Below are 26885 nucleotides of genomic sequence, written 5' to 3'. Positions count from 1 at the left end.
GACCTGAGACTGCAGCTGAAGATGGCCAAAATGTTTGAGCCCCTGCCACCCATGTGGGAGACCCTGGTGGAGTTCCTGTCTCCAGGCTTCAGCCTGGCCTAGCCCAGACGATTGTAACTGTTTGGGGAGTAAACTAGATGAAAGATCTGTCTCTCTGTCTCTCCCTCTCCATAAGTCTGCCTTTCAAAGAAACAAAAATAAATCTTAAAAAAAAATTAGGGGGGGCAGGCGCTGTGGCATAGTGGGTTAACGCCCTGGCCTGAAGCACTGGCATCCCATATGGGCGCCGGTTCAAGACCCAGCTGCTCCACTTCCAATCCGGCTCTCTGCTGTGGCCTGGGAAAGCAGTACAAGATGGAAAGTGGTAGGAGATGGCCCAAGTCCTTGGGCCCCTGCATCCACGTCAGAGACCCGGAAGAAGCTCCTGGCTCCTAGCTTCGGATCGACGCAGCTCTGGCCGTTGCAGCCAACTGGGCAGTGAACCAGCAGATGGAAGACTTTCTCTCTCTCTCTCTCTCTGCCTCTCCTTCTCTCTGTGTAACTCTGACATTCAAATAAATAAAAAACCAAATATTTTTAAAAAATTAGGGAAAAACATGCCTCTGTACTGAACATGTAGACTTTTTTTGGTTTGTCATTTCCTAAACAATTCAGTATAATAGCTAATTACATAGTATTTACATGGTATCAGGTATTATAAGTAATTGAAATATTGAAGAAGTCAGAAGAATTGTGTAAGTTCTATGCAAATACTATGCCACTGAAAAAAAAAAATAAAAAGTCAGAGGGAGCTGGTTCACTGGTTTACTCCCAAAATTCCTGTGATAGCTAGGCTGGGCTGGGCAATGCAGAAACCGCAATCCAGGTCTCCCACATGAGTGTCAGCGACCCAGTTACTTGAGCCATACTGCTGCTTCCCAGGGTCTACATTAGCAGGAAGCTGGAATTGAGAGCAGGAGTCAGATACTAAACCCAGGTACTTCAATATGAGATACAGGCATCTTAACCAGTAGGCCAAACTCCTGCTCTCATTATGCCATTTTTAAAAGATTTTTATTTATTTATTTACTTATTTATTCATTTGGGAGATAGAGTTACAGAGAGAGAGGGAGGGAGAGACAGAAAGAGAGAGGTCTTCCATCCACTGGTTCATTACCCAAATGGCCACAATGGCCAGAGCAATGCCAAAATGAAGCCAGGAGCCAGGAGCTTCCTCCAGGTCTCCCACATGAATGCGGGGGCCCAAGCACTTGGGCCATCTTCTTATGTTTTCCCAGGCCATAGCAGAGAGCTGGATTGGAAGAGGAGCAGCTGGGACACAAACTGGCGCCCATATGGGATGCTGGCACTGCAGGTGGAGGCTTAGCCTATTATGCCACATGCCATTTCATATAAGGGACTTAAGCATGCTCAGATTCTGGTATCTTAGGGGAGTCCTGGAGGCAGTCTTTGCAGGCACTGTGGGACGACTGTACCTTCCAGCATTTAAATAGATTTTGTAATCAATACATAGGATTGTCTAAGGCACCACTGATTGCCCTGGATGAACTGAATGTGGGTAACGTGGTAGAGGGTAGAAGTAGGAAGGAGAGGAGAAGGCCGCCTCTCCAAGGTTCACCATGAAGAGGACACTTGAAGATGAGTAGGAGGCAGGGAGGCCGAGATCTGGGGGAGGAGAAATCTCAGTGGTGGACTGGCGGGAACTCCATGTGTGTAAGGTTCAGTGAGGGTGACTGGGGCTCTGAAAGGAAGGGTTCCAAGAGGAGCAGTCTGGAAGGCAGCCTGTGGCTGGACAGAAAGGGCACAGCAGGTCACAAGGAGGAGCTGCGGTTACTCCAAGTGCAGCAGGAAGCCATTGCCAGCCGGAGATGATACCTTCTGATTCATGCTTCAGAGACGATGGATGGTTTGGGGGACAAAGGCAGAGGAAGGGAGATGGACTTGAGGGCTGTTGTGCGAGTCCAGTAAAGAAACAACAGTGATCATGACCACAAAAAGCCACCCACGTCTTGCTTCGGCGCTCATTTACTTCCCCAGTGGCATGAGGAGGCTAAAATTGCCAGCTGTAGTTCAGATTCAGGGGGCTGGGGCCGTGAACTCCAGAGGAAGAACTTCCCCTTGCGGGGGCCAAACTCAGTTTTAACACAGCAGAGTGACTGGGTGGGAAGGAGAAATGTTGCAAGAGAATCACGAAGCAAAGTCGAAGCCCCGTCCATGTTTGCCCGTGGTCTTGAGACCTGCACGCTCTGGGAGTGGTGAGCTTCTGGCGGTGACATTAGTCATTGGTCCCAGCCAGGCAGTGTGGCTTCAGGGTGTGACTCCACCCAGCCTCCACCTTTCCTTTTCATTTGACCATTGTTGAGAGTGATAGGATCACGTGCTCCATGGACTGCGGCATTCTGGGGATGAGCAGGGTTACGTGAGGTGCCCCATCAGTGGCAGAGCCTTCATTAAGCTCGAGCGAGACCTGAGGGCTAAGGGAAACCAAGTCCAGCATAAGTGGCTCTTGCAGAAAGGACAAATCATGGGCCCCTCCATTACCAAGAGGCCTATTGTAATCAACTTTCCACAAGTAGCTGTCTGGTTCCTTCAAGCAACCACATCATTAACTTTGTTAAGGGGAAAGCCCTGTGGTTTAGCCCAGCTTTGGCATCCATTTTGCCACCATGGCCTTGGGAGGTTTTTCTTTTTTTTTAATGATCCCACTGAGCAAGCATGAAGATGACAAGCATAGAAGATTGAACAGCTGGGACATAATGTCTACAGTATTTTTAAATTATTGATTCATTCAAAAGACAGTGAAAGAGAGAGGTCTGGTTCACTCTCCAAATGGTGGCAAAAGCCAGGGCTGGAGGGGGTCATTGTGGAGTAGCAGGTAAAGCCACTGCCTGTAATGCCAACACTGGTTTGTGTTCTGGCTGCTCCATTTCTGATCCAGCTTCCTGTTAATGGCCTGGAAAAACGGCAAAGGATGGCCCAAGTGCTTGGGCCCCTGCTACGTATGTGGGATACCTGGAAGAAGCTCCTGGCTGTAGCCGTCTAGGGAATGAACCAGCAGATGGAAGATTTCTGTGTCTGTCCTGTGTGTGTCTCTCTTTTTCTCTCAGTAACTCTTTCAAATATGTAAATAAATAAATTTAAAAGCCAGGGCTGGGCCAGCCCAAAGCCTAGGAGCTAGGAATTCCATCTGTGTCCCCTACATGGGTGACAGTGGCTCAAGCACTGGGGCCATCTTCTGCTGCCTTTCCCTTTAAGGGGAAGAATCTGGATTGGAACTGGGGCAGCTGGGACTTTAATAGCACTCTGAGAGGGGGCACTGTCATCGCGAGCAGTGGCTCAGCCTACCTCACCACAACACAGGCCACTCTGCAGGGTTATTAAACAACCTCTGTGGCAGTGAGGATTCCCTTGGGACAGATGCCTTCTCGTGCTTTGAGTGTATGCTGATACGTACAGTCATACCTTCCCTAAACCAATCTCCAATCCATTTTATCCTTTCCACACTCCCCCAGGCCATTAGCTCCTAGGGAGTCGACACAAGCTAAATGTTTCTTGAGGCCACACTTCTTTCCAGTGAGAAAGGATTGGAAAGAATATTTGTTGGGCCAGCGCCGTGGCTCACTTGGTTAATCCTCCACCTGCGGCGCTGGCATCCCATATGGGCACGAAGTTCTGGTCCCGGTTGCTCCTCTTCCAGTCCAGCTCTCTGCTGTGGCCTGGGAAGGCAGTGGAGGATGGCCCAAGTGCTTGGGCCCTGCACCCGCATGGGAGACCAGGAGGAGGCACCTGGCTCCTGGCTTCGGATCGGTGCAGCATGCCAGCCGTGGCGGCCATGTTGGGGGTGAACCAACAGAAGGAAGACCTTTCTCTCTGTTTCTCTCTCTCTCACTGTCTTAAAAAAAAAAAAAAAAAAGAATATTATTTGCATTTTGCCAATGGGGCGTTTCTGACTTAGGGCCACAGTGGACCAGGTAGATGGTGAAAGTTCCCCTTTGGAACTTTGGCTGGGAAGAAGACTGGTAGCCTCAGACGCCTTCCCCAGGGTTACCTGGCTTTCCCTTCATAAAGAGGCCCTGAGGGCTCTTGACTGCTCTGTTACCATGGCTCCCATCAGGCCCTACTCATCAGACCTGGAGATTTCCTGTCACAAATCAAGTGACGCCTTAGTGGAGTTTACTCATCGATTTTGTTATCATGGACTCTGCGATGAGTCAGACCATTCTGATGACCGACAGAGCTATGCCCGCTTTTTCCCTCACAAGTGTCCCTCCTCCCTGGGGGTCAGGATTTTCACTGCAATGAAACCATCTCTTACCAGCATCTCTGGCTGGAGAGGTTAATGGCACGTGGCTGACAAGAGTTGCTGCCACCATCCTCATCTGGTTTGGGAGATGTAGTCTGGGGTGGTGGGACTCACAGGATAGAACATCACCAATATCTCAGTCTCCCAGAATTAGGACTCCTTACTTTCCACTTTCTAAGGATTTTTGGCACCCAGTTCCATGAGGCCACAGATTGAATGCCAAATTTCTGAAAGTGTCACCTAAATGGAGATATTTGGTTTAATGCAAATTATATTTGGTCAGTGCAGTGTGTGAACTACATTGGGTTCTGAAACAATAAGCCAGATGTGAAAAGATAATTTCGAGACAAGCTGGGGGAGTTTTCACAGGGGCTGAATATTTGCTCACGAGAAGGAGTTGTTGTTCCTTTTATTAGCTGAGTAATGATAGTGCAGTGACTTTTAAGTCCTTAATTGTCACAGATGTAAACTGAAGTAGTGAGGTTTGCTTTCAAATACTTTAAAAAAGGGTGGTAGGAAATAGTTAAAAGTTGTAAAATATGGATCATTGGGGCCTCATCATATTAATTTATCTGCTTTTGTTTGAAACTTTGTATAATCAAAACTTTAAAAGATAATAAAAGTGTATTTCCTCCTCCCTGGTCAAGTGCTCTTAAAACCTCCAAATGAAGAAATATCAACCCCACCTCACCCCCCCAAAAAAGAAATCAATATAACACATTTTTCTCAAAATATAGGAAATTGAACATTAGCAGTTTAACTTTTTTTTTTTTTAAGAAATGCAGTCCTACTCCTCCTAGGTGGTGCAAGCACTCCCTTCTCAGAATTTTGCAGGACTGTCCTGTGCTCTTGGGTTCCTGTCTTACCCTGACGGAATCCCCTGCCTTCCCTCGTCCGGCCCAGTCTGTGAGGACAGTCACGTGGAACAGTCCTGAGTAATGCTCACCAGCCTCCTGGGCGTGGTATTTGAGATACCAAATCAGGACGGTGAATCACTCAGAAGTGCCTTTATAAAGTTCATGCATAAGAAGGCTGCCCACCTATAAAAACACGCGATTGCTTTATTGTGGTGGTGTTTGTGGTTTCTCCTCCCTTGGGTTTAGGAGGGGCACCCATTCCCTGGGCTGCCTTTTGCTTTCTGCTTTCATGAAGCTTTTCTCTTGTGTGGGAGACAGCTTCACACATCACAGCCTACTGACGCTCCTAACTTTTCCATATTTCCGTAGGTTCGAGCTAAACTTCTTCCTCCTTTAAGGAGTGTATATTTTGGTCAAAATGCAAGTTTGATTGTTTTTCGACATTCTTATCTTCATGTCCAGTTTTCTTTCTGCTTATCCTGTCCATTGTCTATTCAGGTTAGTTTGCTCTTGTGGTAAACCAAGATTATCTTAATTGTTTTCCAGACAGGAGAATATCTAATTCATTAGCTTTTAAACATGAGTAGCCTTTCCCCAATTGCAGACAAAGGGCCAAAGCACACCCATCCTTTGCCATCAGTAGTTGTGTGTGCCACTAAAGTGACCTGGGCCAAATCCTTCTATCTTCACCTGGACAATATAGCAATATGAGCAGCTAACCAAGTTGCAGAACTCTTTAAATCATAACAACCTTCTACATTTTTCACTAGGAAACAACAAAATTTTAGTCCTTTAGGGGCATGATACACATATATACATGGTACTTATATACAAAGGATTGCCTGATCTAATTGGTTCTGCATCTGTGGATGCAGCCAACCTCAGATTGAAAAAAACTGGGGGGGGGGGGGCAGGCACTGTGGCACAGTGGGTTAACGCCCTGGCCTGAAGCACTGGCATCCCATATGGGATGCTCCACTTCCAATCCGGCTCTCTGCTGTGGCCTGGGAAAGCAGTACAAGATGGAAAGTGGTAGGAGATGGCCCAGGTCCTTGGGCCCCTGCACTCACGTGGGAGACCCAGAAGAAGCTCCTGGCTCCTGGCTTCGGATCAGCGCAGCTCCAGACATTGTGACCAATTGGGGAGTGAACCATCGGATGGAAGACCTCTCTCTCTGCCTTTCCTCTCTCTGTGTAACTCTGACTTTCAAATAAATAAATAAATCTTTAAAAAAATGGGAAAAAAACATTTTCAGACTTTGGTTCTTTTCCTTTTTGAGTTTTCATTATTCAAAGAGCTCTAGAGAGAGAAAGAGAAGAGAGCTCTTTCATCTGTTAATCAAGTCCCCAGATGCCCACAATAGCCAAAGCTGCATCAGGCTAAAGCCAGGATCCTGGACCTCAGCATCTCTTACTTGGGTGGCAGGGACCCAGTCACTTGAGCCATTATCTGCTGCATCGCAGCTGTTCCAAGCCCTGACTTCTGTGCCAAACACGTGCCCCCAGACATGTTTTTTCTTGAGACCATTCCTTAAAGAATACAACTATTTACCTAGCATTTGCATTGCATTGAGAATTATGGGTAATCTGGAGATGATATGGGAGGATGTGAATAGGTTACATGCAGATATTATTATGCCACTTTATATAAATCTCAGCATCAGATTATGGTATCTGCAGCAGGTTTCCTGGAACCAAACCTCCAGGAATACAACGAATGATTGTACTCCTATATGCTGGTCTACCTGTGAAAACTAATCAGAGCTAGCCAATGATTGGTGGGGAAACTATCTTGAAGCTTTAAAAAAACTTTCCAGTTCTGCTGCCAATACAAAAGCAGGTAAAAAGTGTTAACAGATGCACTGAAATTGATCAATGTTTTTACCAGGCTCTCACAAAAAAAACAGGTTCAAAATAAGCACAGGGAATGAGATGCTTAAATTTATCTTTTCTTTTTTTTAAAAAAGATTTATTCATTTATTATTATTTTTTAAAGATGTATTTTATTTATTTGAAAGGCAAAGTTACAGAGAGGGAGAGACAGAAAGATCATCCATCTGCTGGTTCACTTCCCAAATGACCACAATGGCTAGGGATGGGCCAGACCGAAGCCAGAAGCCAGGCTCCTCTTTCAGGTTCCCATGTGGGTGCCAGGGCCCAAGCACCTGGGCCCTCCTCCACTGCTTTTCCAGGCACATCAGCAGGGAGCTGGACTGGAAATGGAGCAGCCAGGACTCAAACCAGCAGCCTACATGGGATGCCAGCATTAAAGCTGGCTACTATACCACAGCACCAGCCCTTATTTATTTCAAAGGCAGAGCTAGAGAGAAAGAGAGACAGATCTTCCATCTTTTGGTTCACTCCTCAAATGGCCCCAATGGCCTGGGCTGGGCCAGGCTGAAGCCAGCAGCCTGGAACTCCATCCAGGTCTCCCACTTGTGTGACAGGGGCCCAAGCACTTGGGCCATTTCCTGCTGCTTTCCTAGTGGGGAGCTGGATCGGAAATGGAGCAGCCGGGACTCCGACAAGCGCTCATGTGGGATCCTGGTGTCTCAGACCAGGGCTTACCCACAGTGCCACAATGTTGGCCCCTAGATTTTTCAAGATTAATTTCTTGGTGATTAAAAAAACTAGGTTACTGCATTTTTTCTTTTTCCAGAGGAACAAACTAAGGCCAATTTTCATAAGAAATACTCAGTTCTACAAAGAGTGACAGCATTATCTTCCTCCAAAAAAAAAAAAAAAACAAAAACAACTTCCTGCTTCCCCATATAACTGCTGTTAAATGTGGAAAAACTTTGGAGATTTGCGAGGGCCACGTCCTAGGCAGCCAGGTGGACGCACAGTTACCGTCTTCCAGGGTAGGCCCACCCCTTTGCGTGGGCAGATGGTGGATAAACATCTGCGAACCAGCCCTGGGCACTGGCTGCTGCCCAGGTTCTGAGCTGCTGGCTCAGTCCTGCCTGTGATCTCCTTCCCTAAGCCTTCGGTGCCCCACAGGGATTCAAGGGGCTTTGCTGAACCCTGGAGAGGGAGAAAGGCCCCAGCGCTGTGGGCTCTAGGGGGGACATTTCTAGCAGATGGAAGACTACCTCCACGGGGGGCGGGGGGGGCGGATCCCAAGCTGAGCAGGGGGGAGGCAGCGTCGCCCTCGCCACGCCCCACGCCCCACGCCCCGCGTGACCTCGGGCTCCGGGCCCCTTGGCGATGCCTTAGCGTGACTGCGCACTTGGCTCCACACGGCCCGCCCCACACCGTGGCCCCGTCCCACGTGACCTCTCCCGCTGTTGAGAGGATTGCTGTCGCCACCCCCTGCTCCCACAACGGCCCGCCAAGCTGCGTGTGGTAAATAAGTGTTTCACGTACAGGTTGTAGGTCGGGTTGTATAAAGACGATAAACGTGCCAAGACTTTTTCAGCGTGCGGGGGTCCGGTGATTTCAAGGAAGCCTCGGGGTTGTGGGTGGCCTCCATTGTTGCGCTTGATTTTCTAGAGTGGGTAGGCGCCTAAGAAACGGCCAAGAGTTGTTCGTGTTTACTGACTTTCGGTGCTTCAGCTGGTATCGGGTGTGAGATCACGCCGGGGTGCCATTGCTCCGGCACCTGCAGCCTCCGTTGCCCTGGGAGAGGCCGTAGTGGGCGCCCACAGGACTGTGGCGGGCGATGGCCCACCTGGGCTGGAGCCTGTGCCAGGTGGGGTTTCCGTGTGCTCTCGGTTTCGGTTTCTGGTTTGGGCATATTTAACAAATACTTGTTCGGTGCCCATGATAAGTGAGGCACCGTGCTGCGGGCTGGGGTGTCCTGAGGAAGCTAGACCGTGTTCTCCCGGAGCTGCTGCTGGTATGCTGATGCCCAGTGACGCCATTGCACACGGACACGTGCCAGTCAGATCCGGGGAGTCCCCTGACGTTCTCCAGGAGGTGGCACCAAATGCAAGTTGGGTTAAGTTGGTTCTTTTTTTTGGGGGGTGCCAGTCTGAGGGAACAGCACATGCAAAGGGTGGGAGTCAGAAACAGTAAGGTAGCCCAACACAGACCACCCTAACCAGGCCCCATGCTTATCACATTAAAGCTGTCCTCCAGTGCTTCTGTGAAGGGAGCTGACTGATGCCCACAGTGTAAGGCCGCCACGAAACACACCAAACCCCGGAGTAAGGGAAAGGGTTTATTAGTGGGGAAACCTGGCAGACTTGGGGGGAAGGGCAAAGAAGGAAAAAGAGCATAAGAGATCGAGAGAGAGAGACAGAGAGAGAGAAAGCCATGTGTTCAGAACAGGTCCTGTTAAACCTTGGGTGGGGGGGGGGGGCGAGTAGGGAAGTAGGAGCAGCAAATCCCATTAGGATGGGGGTGGAGCTGATGCTGGATGTTGGGCTGTGGGGTTAGCTGGCTTCCAGCCATGGCAGCGGGGGCCAGAGCCTAGGATGGTGTCCAGGGTGTAGATCTCGCCATGCTACTGTCCTCTCATAAGCCCGGATATAGCCTTACCAGCCAAGGGCATAGCCCTCCAGCTTGTTTATGGCTGTTGATTATGGAGCTGCTTTAGAAATAAAAGCAAATGAAATGTGAATTCGAAACTTAAAAGGAAACTTGAGTCTTTGAAAACTTTGGAGAGACTCCAAAATGAATTGCCAAACAAAACAAAAAAAATCATCTGTCAAATTAGATAAGAATTAGATGATCTTAGAAAAATGGAACAGTCATGGAATCAGAACCCTAATTGTGTCACCTGTGCCTCTGGTATTATTGTTACACTTTAAAGAAGCCCAAACTGGAGTCAATAGTTAACATACTGTAGGTGTTTGTACTGTAAGAAACAATGGAGTCCTTTCAGATGTTCATCACAGGAGACTGGGTCTTACATTAAGACACAGTCGGGGGCTGGCGCTGTGGCCTAGTGGGTAAAGCAGCAGCCTGCAGTGCCGGCATCCCATCTGAGTGCCAGTTCAAGTCCCGGCTGCTCCATTTCTGATCCAGCTCTCTGCTACGGCCTTGGAAAGCAGTAGAAGAGGGCCCAAGTTCTTGGGCCCCTGCACCCGCTTGGGAGACCTGGAAGAAGCTCCTGGCACCTGGCTTCGGATCGATGCAGCTCCGACTGTTCCGGCCATTTGGAGAGTGAACCAGTGGATGGAAGGCATCTCTCTCCATCCTCTCTGCCTCTCCTTCTCTCTGTGTGTAACTCTGACTCTCAAGTAAAATAAATCTTTAAAAAAAAAAAAAAAATGACACAGATGGGGGCTGGTGCTGTGGTGTAGCAGTGCCTGCAGTGCCGGCATCCCATATGGCGCTAGTTCGAGACCCGGCTGCTCCACTTCCGATCCAGCTCTCTGCTGTGGCCCGGGAAAGCAGTAGAAGATGGCCCAAGTGCTTGGGCCCCTCCACCCATGTGGGAGACCTAGAAGAAGCTCCTGGCTCCAGGCTTCAGATTGGCGGAGCTCTGACCTTTGTGGCCAATTGGGGGATGAACCAGCAGATGGAAGATCTTGCTCTGTCTCTGTCTCTCTCCTCTCTGCCTCTGCCTCTGCCTCTCTGTAACCCTGCCTTTCAAATAAATAAATAAATCTTTAAAAAGAAAAAAAAGACACAGATGAAGAGGTAAATATTTTAAGTTAAAGTGTTTATGGCACAGAGACATGAATCGAGTGTTTTGACTTAGGACTTTTACGCAGTCCCAGCTGCTTGGGGTGAGAGAATTTCAGCTGTGGGTCCTAATGGTTTGACTCAATGGAGGTGGGGGAGGGGCGGAGAGATGGGTCTAGACTACAGATCAGGCTGCTGGAAGGAAGGAGCCTGGGGCAAGCAGGAACCACTGCAGGGTTTAAAGGAGGGAGATGAGCAGATTTGCATTTTAGAGAGCTCCTGGTTGGGTTGTGGAGTGAGTAGAAGTCTGTTGCTTCCTCCAGTGGCCGGGGAGCCATTAATTGGGAAAACAACAGTAGTACTGGAAAAATAAATTGGAAGTCAAGCTCTTTGGAGGTTTTGGGTGAGGGAAGAGGAGTTAGTTCTGACACCGAAGCCCGGGTAATCGGGGCCTAGGAGAGCACATTGGTGGGGGCCTGGTTCTGGTCTAGGAGGGTGGTCTGAGAGCCAGCTCAGTGGAGACGTCATCAGGACGCCCTGGATTACAAGTGTCTGATGTGGGAGAGACAGACCCAGGCTGGAGGCAGTGATTTGGGCAAAGGGGCCAAGGAAGGAGCATGATCGCTGCGGGTAGGGGAGGCTGTGAGCAGTGCTCTGAGGAGACCAGTGAAGGCAAAGCAGCTGACAAAGGTAGGGAAAAGAAAAGGCCAGAAAGGTAAGTGGTGTCTTGGTTGTTCAGGGACGCCAGGGCTTCAAGGAGGAAGGGATTGGCAAGTGTTACAGACCAGAGAGTCCCAAGTGAGACAGAATCTATTGGATTCAGCTGCAAGGTAGAGCTCAAAAAGCAGTTTGGGTCTGTTGCTGGGGCAGAGCCAGAATGCACTGGGAGAGTGTGGAAGGATAGGGTCAAGAGGTTAAGTTTTAAGATTGAGATACTGTATCTTTTTAATTTTTTTTTTTTTTTTGACAGGCAGAGTGGACAGTGAGAGAGAGAGACAGAGAGAAAGGTCTTCCTTTGCCGTTGGTTCACCCTCCAATGGCCGCCGCGGTCGGCACGCTGCGGCCGGCGCACCGCGCTGATCCGATTGCAGGAGCCAGGAGCCAGGTGCTTTTCCTGGTCTCCCATGGGGTGCAGGGCCCAAGCACCTGGGCCATCCTCCACTGCACTCCCTGGCCACAGCAGAGGGCTGGCCTGGAAGAGGGGCAACCGGGACAGAATCCGGCGCCCCGACCGGGACTAGAACCCGGTGTGCCGGCGCCGCTAGGCGGAGGATTAGCCTAGTGAGCCGCGGCGCCGGCCTGTATCTTTTTAAATTTGTGTTGATGGATTTCTGGTTTTCCCTCAAGTGCTACAGATTAATTAAAAATTATTTGTTAGGCTACTGTATTAAATTATTTTGTCCTTACATTAAAGTGACTGGTTCATTTGAATTTGTCAATATTTATTACTAAATGTGTTTGAAAGAAAGAATAATGGTAAGCCAGCACCACAGCTCACTAGGCTAATCCTCTACCTGCGGCGCCGGCACCCCGGGTTCTAGTCCCGGTTGGGGTGTCGGATTCTGTGCTGGTTGGGGCACCGGATTCTGTTCTGGTTGCTCCTCTTCCAGTCCAGCTCTCTGCTGTGGCCTGGGAAGGCAGTGGAGGATGGCCTAAGTCCTTGGGCCCTGCACCCGCATGGGAGACCAGGAGGAAGCACCTGGCTCCTGGCTTCAGATCGGCGCAGCACGCTGGCCGAAGTGGCCATTTGGAGGGTGAACCAATGGAAAAGGAGGACCTTTCTCTCTGTTTCTCTCTCTCTCACTGTCTAACTCTGCCTGTCAAAAAAAAAAACCACACACACACACACACATAAAGTTCCATTCATTGATTTATACTTTGGATGTGATATCCCAACATTTTGGAAATAGAGGAATTTAATAAGTGCTTAATGTTATTTCAAATCTGATTTTTAAAGTAAGTTTGAGGCCAGCTCTGTGGCATAGCAGGTAAAGCTGCCGGCTGGCAGTGCTGGCATCCCAGCTGGTTCAGGTCCCAGCTCTTCCACTTCTGATCCAGCTCCCTGCTGGTGCACCTGGGAGAGCAGCTGAGGATGGCCCAGGTTCTTGGGCCTCTGCACACTTGTGGTTAGACCCAGAAAAAGCTCCTGGCTCCTAACTTCCAATGGACCCAGCTCTGGCTGTTATGGCCATTTGGAGAGTGAACCAGAGAATGGAGGATCTCCCTCTCTGTAACTCTGCCTTTCAAATAAATACGTAAATCTTTTTTTAAAAAAAGTTAAATTGTAAGAACTTCCTGGAGAATATTTCTTTGCAGGGTCTTGGGGTGAAGCTAAGGAATTCATTAAAACTCTTTGGATTTATTTTTTGCTTGGTCCTGACAGTTTTTTTTTTAATCCTTTGCCTTCAATTTGTGTGTGTGTGTGTGTGTGTGTGTGTTTTAAGATTTATTTATTTATTTGAAAGGCAGACCTACAGAGAGGAAGAGAGAGAGAAAGAGAGAATCTTCTGTCCACTGGTTCACTCTTCAGATGGTCTGAAGCCAGGAGCCAGGAGTTTCTCCTGGGTCTCCCACATGGGTGCATGGGCCCAAGGACTTGGACCATCTTCTGCTGCTTTCCAGGCTACAGCAGAGAGCTGGATTGGAAGTAGAGCAGCCGGGTCTCAAACCTGCATTCGTATGGGGTGCCAACACTGCAGGTGGCTGCTTTACCTGCTGTGCCACAGTGCTTGTCCTTTTTGTGGTTGTTAAAAAGACCCTTTCATTTTGTTGGAAATAGAAAATTCACATGCTGATTATTCAATTAAAAACCAATTGTAGCGGCTGGTGGTACAGTGCAGCAGGTTAAGCTGCCACTTGGATGCAGGTATCCTATTTCAGAGTGCCTGGAGTTAAGTCCCATCTCTGTTTCTGATCCAGCTTCCTCCTGATGTGCACTATGTATATAGGAGACACAGATGGAATCCCTGCCTCTGCCTGGCCCTGCCCAGCTGTTTTGGAAGTGAATCAAGGGATAGAATGTCCTTCCCTTGTCCCTTTCTGTGTCTCTCTGCCTTTCACATAAATAAAAATAAAAAACACAGATCACAACATGTTTCTTTCCTTAGGACAATCAGTAGACAAAGACATTAAGAATTTTTTTTAAGATTTTATTTATTTTATTTGAAAAGAGTTACAGTGAGAGGGAGAGACAGAGAGAAAGGTCTTCTCTCTATTGGTTCACTCCCCAAATGGCTGCAACGGCCGGAGCTGCACCGATCTGAAGCCAGGAGCCAGGCACTTTCTCTTGGTCTCCCACGTGGGTTCAGGGGCCCAAGGACTTGGGCCATCTTCTACTGCTTTTCAAGGCCATAGCAGAGAGCTGGATCCGAAGTGGAGCAACCGGGACTAGAACTACCACCCACATGGGATGCCGGCGCTGCAGGCATAGGATTAACCTACTGCACCATGGCGCCGCCCCCCCCCCCCTTTTTTAAGATTTTTAAAAATTTTATTTGACATTAAGAATTTTTAATAGGGGCCGACGCTGTGATATAGTAGGTTAAGCACCCGCCTGTGGCACCAGCATCCCATATGGGTGCTGATTCGAGTCCTAGTTGCTCCACTTCTGATCCAGCTCTTTGCTATGGCCTGTGAAAGCAGTAGAGTATGGGCCAAGTGCTTGGTCCCCTGCATCCACATGGGAGACCAGGAAGAACTCCTGGCTTCAGATAGGCTCAGCTCCAGCCATTGCAGCCATTTAGGGAATGAACCAGCAGATGGAAGATTGCTTTCTGTCTCTCCCTCTCCCTATCTGTAACTATAACTCTCAAGTAAATAAATCTTTTTTTAAATGACAATTTAGCATATACTTGTTTTTAAAAAAAAAAAGAATTCTTAATAGGCAGACCCAGTGAATGACAAGAGGAAGCAGATTCACACAGTTCTGGGGTTATTCTGTTCTAATTATTATTGGCCAAGTTAATTTTCTTATTGACAGATCTAAAAGCTAGAATTGAATCCCAGTTCTCTATTGAAATGATGTATGTGAATCACCTAATCTTGAAGTCTATTTTTTTCTCTTAAAATATTTATTTATTTGAGAGGCAGGAGTAGGGGAGAGTTTTTTTTGTTTGTTTGTTTTTTGTTTTTTGTTTTTTTTTTTTTTTTTTTTTTTTTTGACAGGCAGAGTGGACAGTGAGAGAGAGAGACAGAGAGAAAGGTCTTCCTTTGCCGTTGGTTCACCCTCCAATGGCTGCCGCGGCCGGCGCGCTGCCGCCGGTGCACCGCGCTGCTCCGATGGCAGGAGCCAGGAGCCAGGTGCTTTTCCTGGTCTCCCATGGGGTGCAGGGCCCAAGCACCTGGGCCGTCCTCCACTGCACTCCCTGGCCACAGCAGAGAGCTGGCCTGGAAGAGGGGCAACCGGGACAGAATCCGGCGCCCCAACCAGGACTAGAACCCGGTGTGCCGGCGCCGCTGGGCGGGGGATTAGCCTAGTGAGCTGCGGCGCCGGCCATAGGGGAGAGTTTTTATCCACTGGTTCACACCCCAGATGGCTGGAATGGCCAGGGTTGGTGCAGGATGAAGCCACCCCAGAACTCTATCCTGTTCTCTCATGTGGCTGCCTTTCCAGGCACATTAGTAGGGAGCTGGATAAAAAATGAACAACTGGGGCTTGAACTAGTGTTCCAGTATGGGATGCTGGCTTGGCAGTGGCAGCTTAGCTCGCTGCTCCACAACAGTAGCCCCTGCAGTTGAACTGTTACAGTAAATTATATAATCAGCTCATGGGTTAGGAAAGTGTGTTTTCTTTCTTTCACATTACTTAGCACAGTGCTGTGAATCCAGTTTCTATCATCTTTTAGCAAACTATATGATAGTAGTCAGAACTCTAAATCCATGGGTTCTACACGTGTGGATTCAACTGTAGATCCCATTCCAGAGAGTCAGAGCCATACGGAGGATCACAGCCCTCCTCCATTGGGACGCACATGGAGAAGACGTTACCTGCTGACAGGCAGTTGCCTCTATATTAACCTAGAAGTCCTAATGTTTGTGTGCAATGGGAGATACTAATATAATCTACCTACAGAGGTGGAAGAATGACCTGGTGCACAGTGAGGCATTAGTAATTAGGGAAATATTAATTACTGCAGACAGGGGCAGTGGTGAACAGTGAGCTGTTTAGATTAAGTAATGCCACTAACCAGCAGCTCAACCCTATGCCTAGTCACTTAATCTAATCAATGAAGCCCTGGAACACTAGTCCATATAGAACAATATTTTGATTTAATCATTGTCCAAATATAGGTTAAACAAAATTAAAATATATAAACTATTATTATTAGAGAGATAAAAAGCTGGACTGAATCTTTCCTGTTAGTTTTCTTGACCCAATCTAAATTCCTTCTTCAAAAGAAGAGAAATAGCAGGAGTTGGGGGAGGGTATGTGGTATGTATGTATGAGAGCTTTTGAAACAATTTTTAAGTACTCCATGAAGTCTTTTGTTCTTTTTTATTGTATTTTTCAAGATTTATTTATTTATTTGAAAGTCGGAACTACAGAGAGAGAAGGAGAGCCAGAGATCTCCCGTTCACTCCCCATGTGACTGCAACAGCCAGGGCTGAGCCCAGCCAAAGCCAGAAGCCAGGATCTTCATCCTGGTCTTCCATGTAGACAGCAGGGGACCAAACAATTGGGCCACCTTCTGCTTTTCCCAGGCACATTAGCAGGGAGCTGGATCAGAAGTGGAGTAGCCAGGACACAAATGGGCACCCATAGGGGAGGGTGGCATTGTAGGCAGCAGCTTTACCTGCTGCGTCATGACACCAGCCCCTGTATTGTGTCTTTCTGCTTCTTCATTTTATTCAAATTATTTCTCAAAAGTTTTCTTTCAATAAATAATCAGAAAACATAAAATCCAGTGGCACCTGTTGAGTGATAGTAGCAGAGCTCTTAGGAAAGCTGACTGAAGTATGGGTGAACCCAGGGCTTTGGTTGTAAGATGTGGATGTTATGTGTCTTGCCTACTTCCCTTCTCTGTTTCTCATCCCACTTTCTATTCTCATCCCAAGGAACACTGAGTGTTGGGTGTATTTATTTACAAAACAAGATGAATCAGTTCCCTTATCTGTAGGCAAGTATTTGCAGTAAAAATGTTTTCCTGACTGCGAAGACTGCACAGTAAGATTACTGTCTTCTGACCCCGCTGTGAGCCAGCACAGATTCCATAGAGGCTAAGGAATTTAGAAATTATGAAAGGCTTCCGTATGGAGGAACAAGGACTACAAATATGGACATCAGTGCTTGAAACCATACTGCCCGCAAGGCTTGGAGATTATAGTAGCTAGCGCCAGTAGCACTTATCTTAGCTGTTTTTTCATGCCATATCATTGCCTATAATCAGGATTTTTAAAAAGGAACATAGTGTTCTGGTCCCTGTCTCAGAAAAACATAATAAAGTATTCAGCATTTTTCCAGAAAGCACGAATTTCATCTTGTAGCAGTTAAAACATCTTCAGTTTTAAAACTTGTATTTGAATCTTCCTAAACTACCAAGTTTCAGAAATTGAATTTTAAAAGGAAAATAAAGAATATCCCACATCAGAGGAAGGTGAGCAAGAGCCCTAAACACCCAGAAGACCACCCCGGAATGCCGGTGGTGCTCTCTGCATGCTGCTGGCCTGATCTTACAGACAAGGAATCCCAAGGCATAGCGATGTTCAGTAACTTTCTCTAGTTCAGCTGAGCAAGATTTAAGTAGGAGGTAGTGAAGCAGGTATTCAAACAACTAAGATATTTTAACCATCCAGAAAGAAAACTAGGTAAAGATGAACACAGAAAAGAGGAGCTACTCATTTGTACTAGACCTTGAAGCATGAAAAGGATCCACAAGAAATAGTGGCCAATTTTTATTTGTTTCTGTTAAAGTTCTATTCAGTGGCCAGGTGCAGAGCGTCTTATTTGGAGCAATTATAGGAGAAGGTGGAGTATGAACTAGAGGCAGGTGATGGGAGGGTTCATTTAAGCCACTGAGAGCAAATCTTCATGGCTTTGTGTGTTTCTGGCCTTGAGGCCATATTACCCCATGAAGAAAAGCAACGGCTTTGAAGCATGGAGTAGCAGCCCTCCTTCATTGTCTGCAAGGTCGCACTGGGTGTTTCTCACACAGTGTAGGTTCTGGTAACCCATGCTCCATTTCCTGTGTGCTGCCTGTGATTGCGCCCTGCCCTCTGGCTGCTGAACATTGTGTCACTAAGACTGAAATGGAGCCAGGCTCTGCTGCACAAGAGCAGGTAGCATGCTGAAACAAGAGTCCACGGTGTAGGCCACCAGGTGCTAGGTAATGTTAGGTTGTATGTCATGTGAAATGTCTTTTAGATTTCTCCAGAAAATAGCATAGCTATGACCTCTGTTTTAATAGTAATGTTTGTCTTTCATCCATTTAGAATTAAAGGATCACTCTGGATACTCAATTATTCATGCTAATAGAGGAGAGAAAGTTGAACCGAGTAATTAGTGGCAAACTTGGCAAGTTATTTCCTGCTGAGGGATCCCTCATCCCACCTTTAGACACGGCAGCCCTATTTCAGCAATGGCAAATCAGCACACCCAGCTCCTGGTTCTGTTCCTCTGGGCTCTGGGTAGTGATTACCCATGTGGGAGTTGAGACTATGGTTCTGTCCAGCCAATGAGAGTTGTAGGAAAGGGGGTTCCTTGGCCAAGTTGCCTGCCTGTCCACCCTGTAGCCCATTTGCTAAAATTGACAATACATAGTGCCAAAAAGTAGAATTACCCTGTTCTGAGACCTCCTGACTAGCATTTTTCCAAAAGTTTGTAAATATGTATGGGTCAACTTGGGGTCCCTGTGTCAAAAGTAACTTAAATTCCTTCATCTATAGAATGCAAAATGATTCTAACATTCTATGTGCATCCAACATTTATTTTATCCTCTCTGATTTCTAACTATTTGATATTAATGTATACTTTGGCTCTCTCCACTTCTCTGGGACTGATCCGCTGGCTAATTCCTTCAGTGTTGCCACTCATCAGGGTGTTGTAGTGGCATCTTAGCCAAAGCCAGTGGATTAATCTGGGGGACGAGCAGGTTTTGAAGACTTTTTCCAACTGTGCTTAAGGTTTGTTTTTATTTGTAATATTCTTACTGATCTGGTAAATGTAGGCTGTCATCACTAAAAAAAAAAATTTAAAAGCTGGAAATCAGACCCTCTCTTTATTCTAGAATACCCCTTTCTACACTTGTAGCTTCTTCCAAAAATATTTTAGTAGCATTGTGGGGTCAGTGTCCTTTGAGAAGATGACTCTGAGTTAAGTGTAATTTCTCTGTCTTGTCAAGACCTTTTCCCGTTCTTTTTATCTTTTGTTTTGAGTGTGCAGTAGAGAAAGTTTTCTTCGTGAGTACCTCTGGTTTAAGATATTAAGATCCCAAGGCTCTCAATCTAATACCCTGACCTATCCCTGGATTTAGGGGGAAAAAAAAAACTCTTGAGAAACAGAAGCTACCGTCTGTACCAGATGCCAATGAAAAGTGAAAGCAAACAAAGAGACTTGGAACACAGGACTGAGGAATCATAGCAGTGAGAGCTTTTGCTTCTTGAAAACTAGCAATTTTAACAACACCAAAACATTAAGAAAATGGAAATACTTGAGTTTTATTCTCCTACCATGGGGCTTTAGGCTTTGTTAGAACGGATACTCTTTAGAATGAATTCACTCTTCCTTACTACTTTGTCTGACAGTATTCAGCATTTTATCTCTTCATTCTGACTGAAACCAGGCCTACCTGTTCCTTCTGTGGTCTATTAGTTTCTGACTTGGTGAACAAAAGCACGCTGGCATTTGAGATAGTCTTGCTGCAGTTTCTCGAAGTGTGTTGTTCAGTTTCTTGAGGTGCCTAGAACGATGGAATGACTTGGGATCTCGTTAAAATGCAGATTTCTGATTCTGTAGACCTAAGGTCTGAGAATCTTCATTTCCTTTTAATTTTTATTCATTTGAAAAACGCAGAGGGACAGAGACAGACAGAAATCCCGCATGTAATGATTCAATCCCCAAATGCCTACAACAAAACCGAGGCGAGGCGAGACCAAAGCCAGGAGCCAGGAACTCAGTGCGGTCTCCTACGTGAGTGGCAGGGACTCCTGTACCTAAGCCATCACCTTCTGCCTCCCAGGGTGCACACTAATAGCAAGCTGGAATTGGGAGTGGACTGGGACTTGGAGCCATGTACTCTGCGATATGGGATGTGGGCATCCCAAGTAGCATCTTAACTCCTGCTGCTAACCCTCACTCCCAATCCTGAATATTCATGTTTAACTCACTCCCGGGTCACGCCAGTGCTACTGATCCGTGGACCCCACTTTTAAGTAGCAAAGTTGTGGGGCACTTTCTTTGGGATGGTGATACCTAAAAGAGCTCTGGGAAATTCTGTGTGAAACTAGATTATTCAGTGGTCCATGTGGACTTCAGAAAGCTTGTAAATCATTTTTTCATAATACTAGGGAAGATCTAAAGCTCATCTGGTTTTATGTGTGTTTCACTTTTATTGTGGGTTATTAAAGTGGTAAATTCCTCCAGAAAATTTTTCTTAGCTGCATTTAAGGGAAGGAGGCACCAAGTCAATAGAAGCGCTAATACTTGAAGGTACGAAAAGTCCACAGTGCAGCGTGAATATTAGAACCAACCACGCAGCTCTGCCCTCTAAGCTGGAGTTGTGATTTTAGCAGGAACTAACGTGTTACGGACCTAAGGCTTTGCAGAGCAACCATAGCAGCACTAACACGAATCCCTGAAGAAGCGCTGGTGCCGCTGGAAACACTTTGTGATATGTCTTCTAATAACCTGACAAGGTTCATCGGTGCCGGCTCTGCAAATGAGGCAGTTGAGCTGCCCAGTGGAAATGTTTCCTAGTTTTGCTGTGGTAGAGCAGTAAATCCTGATAGCAGTTAGTTATTGGAGAGAAGTTAATTATGGTAGAGCAGATTTTGAACACAGGCTGACTGCAAAGTCCATCACTGTTAAGCTTGCATTTTACAGCTTGGCGCTTGTCTAACCCCCATTATTTAACGATGGTGGTCACTATTTCGCATGTACTGTGTCATTTTTCATTCATTTAAAAAGGCAGTGTCTTCCTGTCATGAAGAATTTGAAGGAAGCATACTGTTAACAGTTGTTTCATGATTAACAGACAGCTTTGATCATTATAGATTAATTGGGAAACAGAGAAGAATGAAGGGAAATAAGAATAGCCCATAATATTATCAAAGAGAATCTCTTTAAATAAAAACTTTCCTCATTATAGGGGATTATCTATGAAAGGATTTTTTAAAAGTTCACAGAAAGGCCAGCTTTGTGGTGCAGCAGGTAAAGCTGCCATCCGTGCCAGCTTTGTCCCAGCTGCTCCGCTTCTGATCCAGCTGCTTGCTAATGGCCAGCAGAGAGTGGCCGAAGTGCTTGGGCCCCCGCCACGGATGTGGAAGACTTGGAAGAAGTTTCCCTGGCTCCTGCCTTAGGCCTGGCCGAGCCCTGGCCATTGTAACCATATGGGGAGAGAACAGCAGATGGAAGATCTCTCTCTCTGTGTCTCTCTTTCTCTCTCTGTAACTCTCACTCTCAAATAAATCTTTTTTTTTTTTAAAGCTCATGGAAAAATAAATTAAAATGTAAGTTTATTTTGGTGTAAAAAGTTTAAGTCGATGTAAGTTTTTTTCATGATATGAGTTTTCCATGAAATTTTGAAGACCCATTACACTTTACATAGTAACAGATGACACATATTTCTTTGACACTGTAGAGTAAACACATAGGTGTATCTTACAAACAGAATCCTCCTTTTAAAGTGATTTCATAAATTTACAGATAACACAATGTAGCGTCATAACTTAAATTTTTGTCATACCATAGAGTGAAATCCTGACTTCCTTTTTTAACTAAGTGACCTCTGTGCTTTTCTCCCATGAAATAAATACCTTCTGAACAGCTCTCTGAGAGTCTAACTCAGGCTTGGGGATCTTAGTTCGATGCAGCAAGCACATTTCCACCGCCTTCCTTGGGGGCTCTCCACGGCCCCTGATAGGCTTGGGAGTCTGTTTGGGTTTGCTGTGCACAGGCTTAGCTTTCGTTTAGAATTTCCTGCCCGACGACATCCCGCGCTGTCTCCGGAGTGACTAACAGTCAGTCATACTGAGCCAGCAGGGAGCCGGCTGTCAGTTTCTGGGCAGGCTCTGGCCAGGAATGCACACAGCGTGAAGCAGTGAATAAGCGATTTCTGCAGTTCCCGAGCTGCAAGCCTGGGAGATCCTCGGCGATGCTTTGAGAACAGACTTCCTCAATCACACCCTGGTGCTGCTGTGAATGTCGCTGTTTTCCAAGGAACCATGGTAGCCAGAGGGGAAATAGCACGATTTTGGAGTCTGGAAAGCCTTCACATGGGTATGTGTGCAGAAAATGAATTACTCTCTTGGGACAGTGTTGCTGATTCAACTCAACCTTTTTCTCTCTCTCTCCCCCACCCTTTCTGTTTCTTTCCCTTCCTCTCCCCCTTCCTCCCTGCTGCTTGTCAGGTGTGAATGTACATGGGAAAGTTCCTTCCTTGTAAGAAACAGTACCAGCTAGTGTGAGTGGTGGACATAGTCCGTCCAAGACAGTGGTTCTGTTTCTGGCACATTAGTTACTATGAAATAGAAGACAGTGAGACGCATGGGCTATCCTGTGTGAAGAATGAGTCTGGCTTTTGCTTCTGGTATTCTTAGTGGGTCTTTACTTCTATTACAAGGAAGTTATTGTTGGGGTTACAGAAAATGTTCCTTGCTAATTTAGAATATATAAGTGGCTATTGATTAAAAAAAAAAAAAAACCTGCTATTTACCATTTTCAAAAGTGACTTTGCCCAGTACTCGGTTACTGTGTTGTGCCTACTCTCCTTTTTAAGTTTTGTTGTGAGTGTCATCATCTGGACTAGTTCCTATTTAAATGTGAACTGAATGTTATCCTCTCATACTAAGAAGTTATAAATTGTGATCCATGTATTCTTAAAAGGAAGAGGAAAAATACTTCACAGGAAGAATTTTCCCTGGCTGCAGTACATGGATATAATACAATGCTTTAAAAACAGATCTTGTCTCTGGTTTTGCTTAAAATAGACGCCAGCGCCTCATGCTGAAATGAATGAGCATTGTAGATGACAGCTTGAAGACAGCCTTGGGCCTTGTCAGAGCAAGAGTTTGTAGTTTGTGATTTCTGCCTTGTTTTGATTGGCTTCTCTGCTGGCCCTAAGAAAACAGGAATGTGGTTACGGCTTCTATATCTGGGATCATCAAAACAAGCCCTGGCTGGGCTTCACTCCACTAGCCGGAGTTCAGCAAAAGAAAAGCCTCGCCCGGCGATTTCGCTCCTGAGAACAGAGACCTGCCTTCCCAGTGGCCGTGTTGGTCACTTGATTGGCAGGGCCCAGGAAGGCCAGTGTCCAGCCCGGTACTCACTGAGCGAGGCTGGGTTGGAGGGAGTAGGGAGAACAGGAAGCCCCTGCCTGGGGCTGTGAGTGATGGTGTCCTGACTCCCACAGAGAGCATGAGTCCGGTGTGTGGGCAGGCAGGCACGACCGGCCAGGCAGGCCTGTCGGCCTCCTGCTATCCCCCAGCGTTGCTCCGCTCCTGCCTGTGCTCCTACACACATGCAGAGGTGGAGGAGGAGTGGTCTCCGACTCTCAGTGGAATGCTCTCTCCATGTTGCTAAAGCGTGCCTTAATCTTCTGCCTGAGGCTTTGTCCTCTGAGAAATGAATTCACAGCGCTCCCCACCACCTCTGCCTCCAAAGCTCCCTTCTGGAACTGGATGATCCCAGCGCAGTGGGCTCAGCTGCCCTGGACTAGTCTGGTCATGAAGAGGAAACAATAAGCTCCCATGCCAAGGTTGCCTTCTAAGGCCTTCTGGAGCCATCTTTCATTTTCCTCTTCTGAAAGTTCCCTGATTCCTCGGATTCCAACGATGGTGGTCTCATGCACTCACCTAATGAAATGCCCACAGGCACAGTATTTAATCACCTTTAGGTGGTGTGCCAGTGGAACATGAAGAATAGAGCTTGCTGATGGCGGGAGCCCTGAGGGACCTGGGCAGGGGAGGGCTATCTATGGTCGTTGGGCTGTTCCTGTCTTGTGAGCTCAGGGAGGCCAGAACAAGACAGGCTCTTGAAAGAATTGCTTTGGAGCCAGGCACACATGGGTTTGAATGCAGTCCCTTCTCCAGCGAGCAAAGACTTAGCCCTCTTTGAGCCTGGTTTCCTCCTGGATAAATGGATAGTCATGATTGAGGATGCCTGTGATGCTAGAATGAGGTATATTTATGTTAGTACTGAGAACAGAAGTACTCAGTACTGAGAACACCTTTCTCAGCAGATGCAGTGAAAGTAGATGGTTGCTGATCCCATTTGTTAGCCAACCAGTGAGGCGGCTGTTGGAGCCAGGCGGGGTGGTGAGACACCAGCGAAAGGTAGAGAAGAAAGCATCAGGACAGAACCTCAGGCTTCAGCAAGGATGGACAGGAGGAGGCCCCAGTGCAGCCAGAAACCCAAGGAGGAACAGTAACTGGTAAAGAGGGAACAGTCACCAGGAATGAACCAAATTCTTAAAGACCAAGTCCCAGGTCTGAATTGGAGATTGAACAGAGACTGAGCTTTGAGAGCTGGAATGAGGAGAAATGCTGGCTGAGAACTCTGGAGCCCTCATGTTCCCAGAAGTGGGCACGTACAGGACCCTGCAGACCCACTGTACATATGAACACTGTCAGACTTTTAAGTGACACAGAGCACGTAGGAAACAACTCCAGGGCACACTTTGGCTTCAAATTGAGAGGAGGGAAAGTTATTGATGGGCACTTTTACTTGATTAAAATAAATATTTAGTGAACCATTTGTAGAAAAAGCATCTATTCTCAAGGATTTGGTATAAACTGAGTTCCATCTTGACAGAACTCACTCTTAGCATCTTTGGGCAGCCAAAGTCGTTACAACTCTTATTGAATGCCATGAAAAGCTGTGCAGTGGAAAAAGTGTTTCTTAGAGACCCTTGTGCATTGCAAAAGCTGGTTTGTAGGGGTACTATATCAATTGTAACGGTGTTTTTGGTTGTAATCATTGTCAGTGTGCTTAAAAGATTCAAAAATACTATTTATTGAAAATGATTTAAAAGTCCAGGTTAGGTATAATTCACACTGAGCATCTCTAATCTGAAAAATCTCTGTGTTCCCAAATCCAAATCTTCGAGCACTAATTGTGACACTACCAGTGGAAAATTTCATACCGAAGAACTTTCATACAAGCACAAAATTATTAAAAACAGGACACCTGCATTCCACACTACAGTGGCTGTGTTTGGGTTCCAGCTCCAGCTCCTGACTCCGGTCTTTCTGCCAGTGCAGATGCTGGGAATTAGCGATGATGACTCAGGTCGTTGAGTTCCTGGCACCTGTGTGGAAGGCTTGGCTTGTGTTCCCATCTCCCTACTTCAGCCCTGGCTGTTGCAGGCATTTGGGGAGTGAACCAGCAGATGGTAGCTGTCTATGTCTGTCTCTTTGCCTCTCAAAAAAATAAATAAATAATAGTGTATTTTGTGAGGCTACCTTCAGATTATGTATATAAGGTGTATATGAAACATGAATGAATTCCATGCTCAGACTTGAGTCTCAGTCCTAAGATACCTCATGTGTATGCAGATATTCAAAGATTAAAAAAATCTAAACTGCTTCTGTCCCCAAGCATTTGGGCAAGAGGTACTCTCCTGTAGTAGCTTTTCTGGCAGTAACGTTTTACATTCTAGAGTATGAGATATTTTGTGCTTCAACTCAGTCAGCCAACACTGGGTACCAAGTATGTTATTTGTCCTTGAAAAAGTCATAGCTGGAGTAGTAGTGACAGATATAAGGAGACTGGAGCATAAACAGCTATCTTAAGTATAATGGTTAGAATATGAATATGATAAAATTTTTTGAAAGAAGTACTCTGAAAGTGTTTGTAGAATATTAGCAGGTTGTGATGCTGGCAATGCCATTATCAGATTATTGGTTCAAGTCCCTGATGCTCCACATCCAATCCAGCTTCCTGCTAATGTGCCTGGGAAGGTAGCAGAAAATGGCCCAGAAACTTGGGTCCCTACTATGCAAGTGGGGACCCAGATTGAATTCCTGGTTTCAACCTGGCCCAATCCCAGCCATTGTTTGGAGAGTGAGCCAGCAGATTGAAGCTCTCTCCCTCTCACCTTTGACTCTCTGCCTTTCAAATAAATAAATAAATAAATAGTTGTGTGTGTTTTTTTTTTTTAAAAGAAAAATAGATTCTTAACAAACCACATCCTTCCCACCACCCAACCTGTTTTGTTGGTCCAGGGTTAGAATAGGATCTTTATTTTTCTAAACACTCTGTGTCACTGAATGTGGGAACCCCTGAGGGGGAATGGTCAGGGGCCCTGGAAGTCTTGGAACATATTTGACGTTGCTTGAGCCCTCTGTGTGCCTGTCCGTGGCTGGAGAGCTGTTCTCGGGGAGCAGAGGTGAAGCCATGGTTTCAACCCCCAGAGCAGCAGCTTGTGAGGGCTGCAAGCTTGCGGGCAGCTGTAAACACAGCTGCCTGCCTGTGCTTGCCATTTCCGCTTATCAGATGGGAAGCCAGAGCGGCATCTCAAGTCTGAGGAAGTCAGAATGAGCAGCAGCAGATTTACTCTGATGTGTGTTTGTGACAGATTATTCTAGGCGCAGGAATTCCCCCCACGCTGGTGTAGGGAAATCCCCGCTGCGGGTGCTGCTCCTGAGCTGCTTGGTGTTGGGTGACTGGGGAGGTGGGGACGTGTGACTGCCACCTGCATCACCTCTAGGCCAGCTTCCTGTAACGTAACAAAACACTTCCACATCCAACCCCCAGCCCCAGTCCCCAGACACTTAAGACAGGGGCATTGTTCCCAGTTACACATGAGAAAGCAAAGATTCAGAGATGTCAAGGCCTTTCCCAAGGTGGCATCCCTGGTGCTTCACCAAGGTCTTAAAGAAACGGAGAGAGAGAGAGAGAGAGAGAGAGAGAGGTGTTTGGTGATTTTGAAGAGCAGAATGTCAGAGAGCTCTTCTGTCTAGTTACTCCCTAAATGGCCACAGCGCTAGGGCTGAAGCTAG

At 46.7% G+C, this 26885-nt stretch overlaps 1 protein-coding gene across 7 annotated transcripts in view; it reads left to right on the top strand.

Annotated features, from left to right (window-relative positions):
* SPATA13 (spermatogenesis associated 13) overlaps positions 1-26885 on the top strand; it is a 167165-nt gene that overhangs the window by 104964 nt on the left and 35316 nt on the right. Inside the window, exon 1 of one of the 7 annotated variants that reach the window (XM_051850709.3) lies at positions 8486-8504. The exons of 5 other annotated variants lie outside the window; for them this stretch is intronic. Coding sequence is in view for 1 of the 2 variants with exons in the window: in XM_008259903.5 (XP_008258125.3) it covers positions 22110-22164 (55 nt within the window). In the remaining variant the exon portion in view is untranslated. Of the gene's footprint in view, positions 1-8485; positions 8505-21727; positions 22165-26885 lie in introns of those variants that run through there. One more of the 7 variants, XM_008259903.5, reaches the window with a different exon arrangement.

This window comes from Oryctolagus cuniculus, chromosome 9, assembly GCF_051225735.1.
Source record: "Oryctolagus cuniculus isolate XC-2025 breed Fujian yellow rabbit chromosome 9, ASM5122573v1, whole genome shotgun sequence".
NCBI classification, from domain to species: domain Eukaryota; kingdom Metazoa; phylum Chordata; class Mammalia; order Lagomorpha; family Leporidae; genus Oryctolagus; species Oryctolagus cuniculus.
This window is presented reverse-complemented; position numbering and strand designations above follow the sequence as displayed.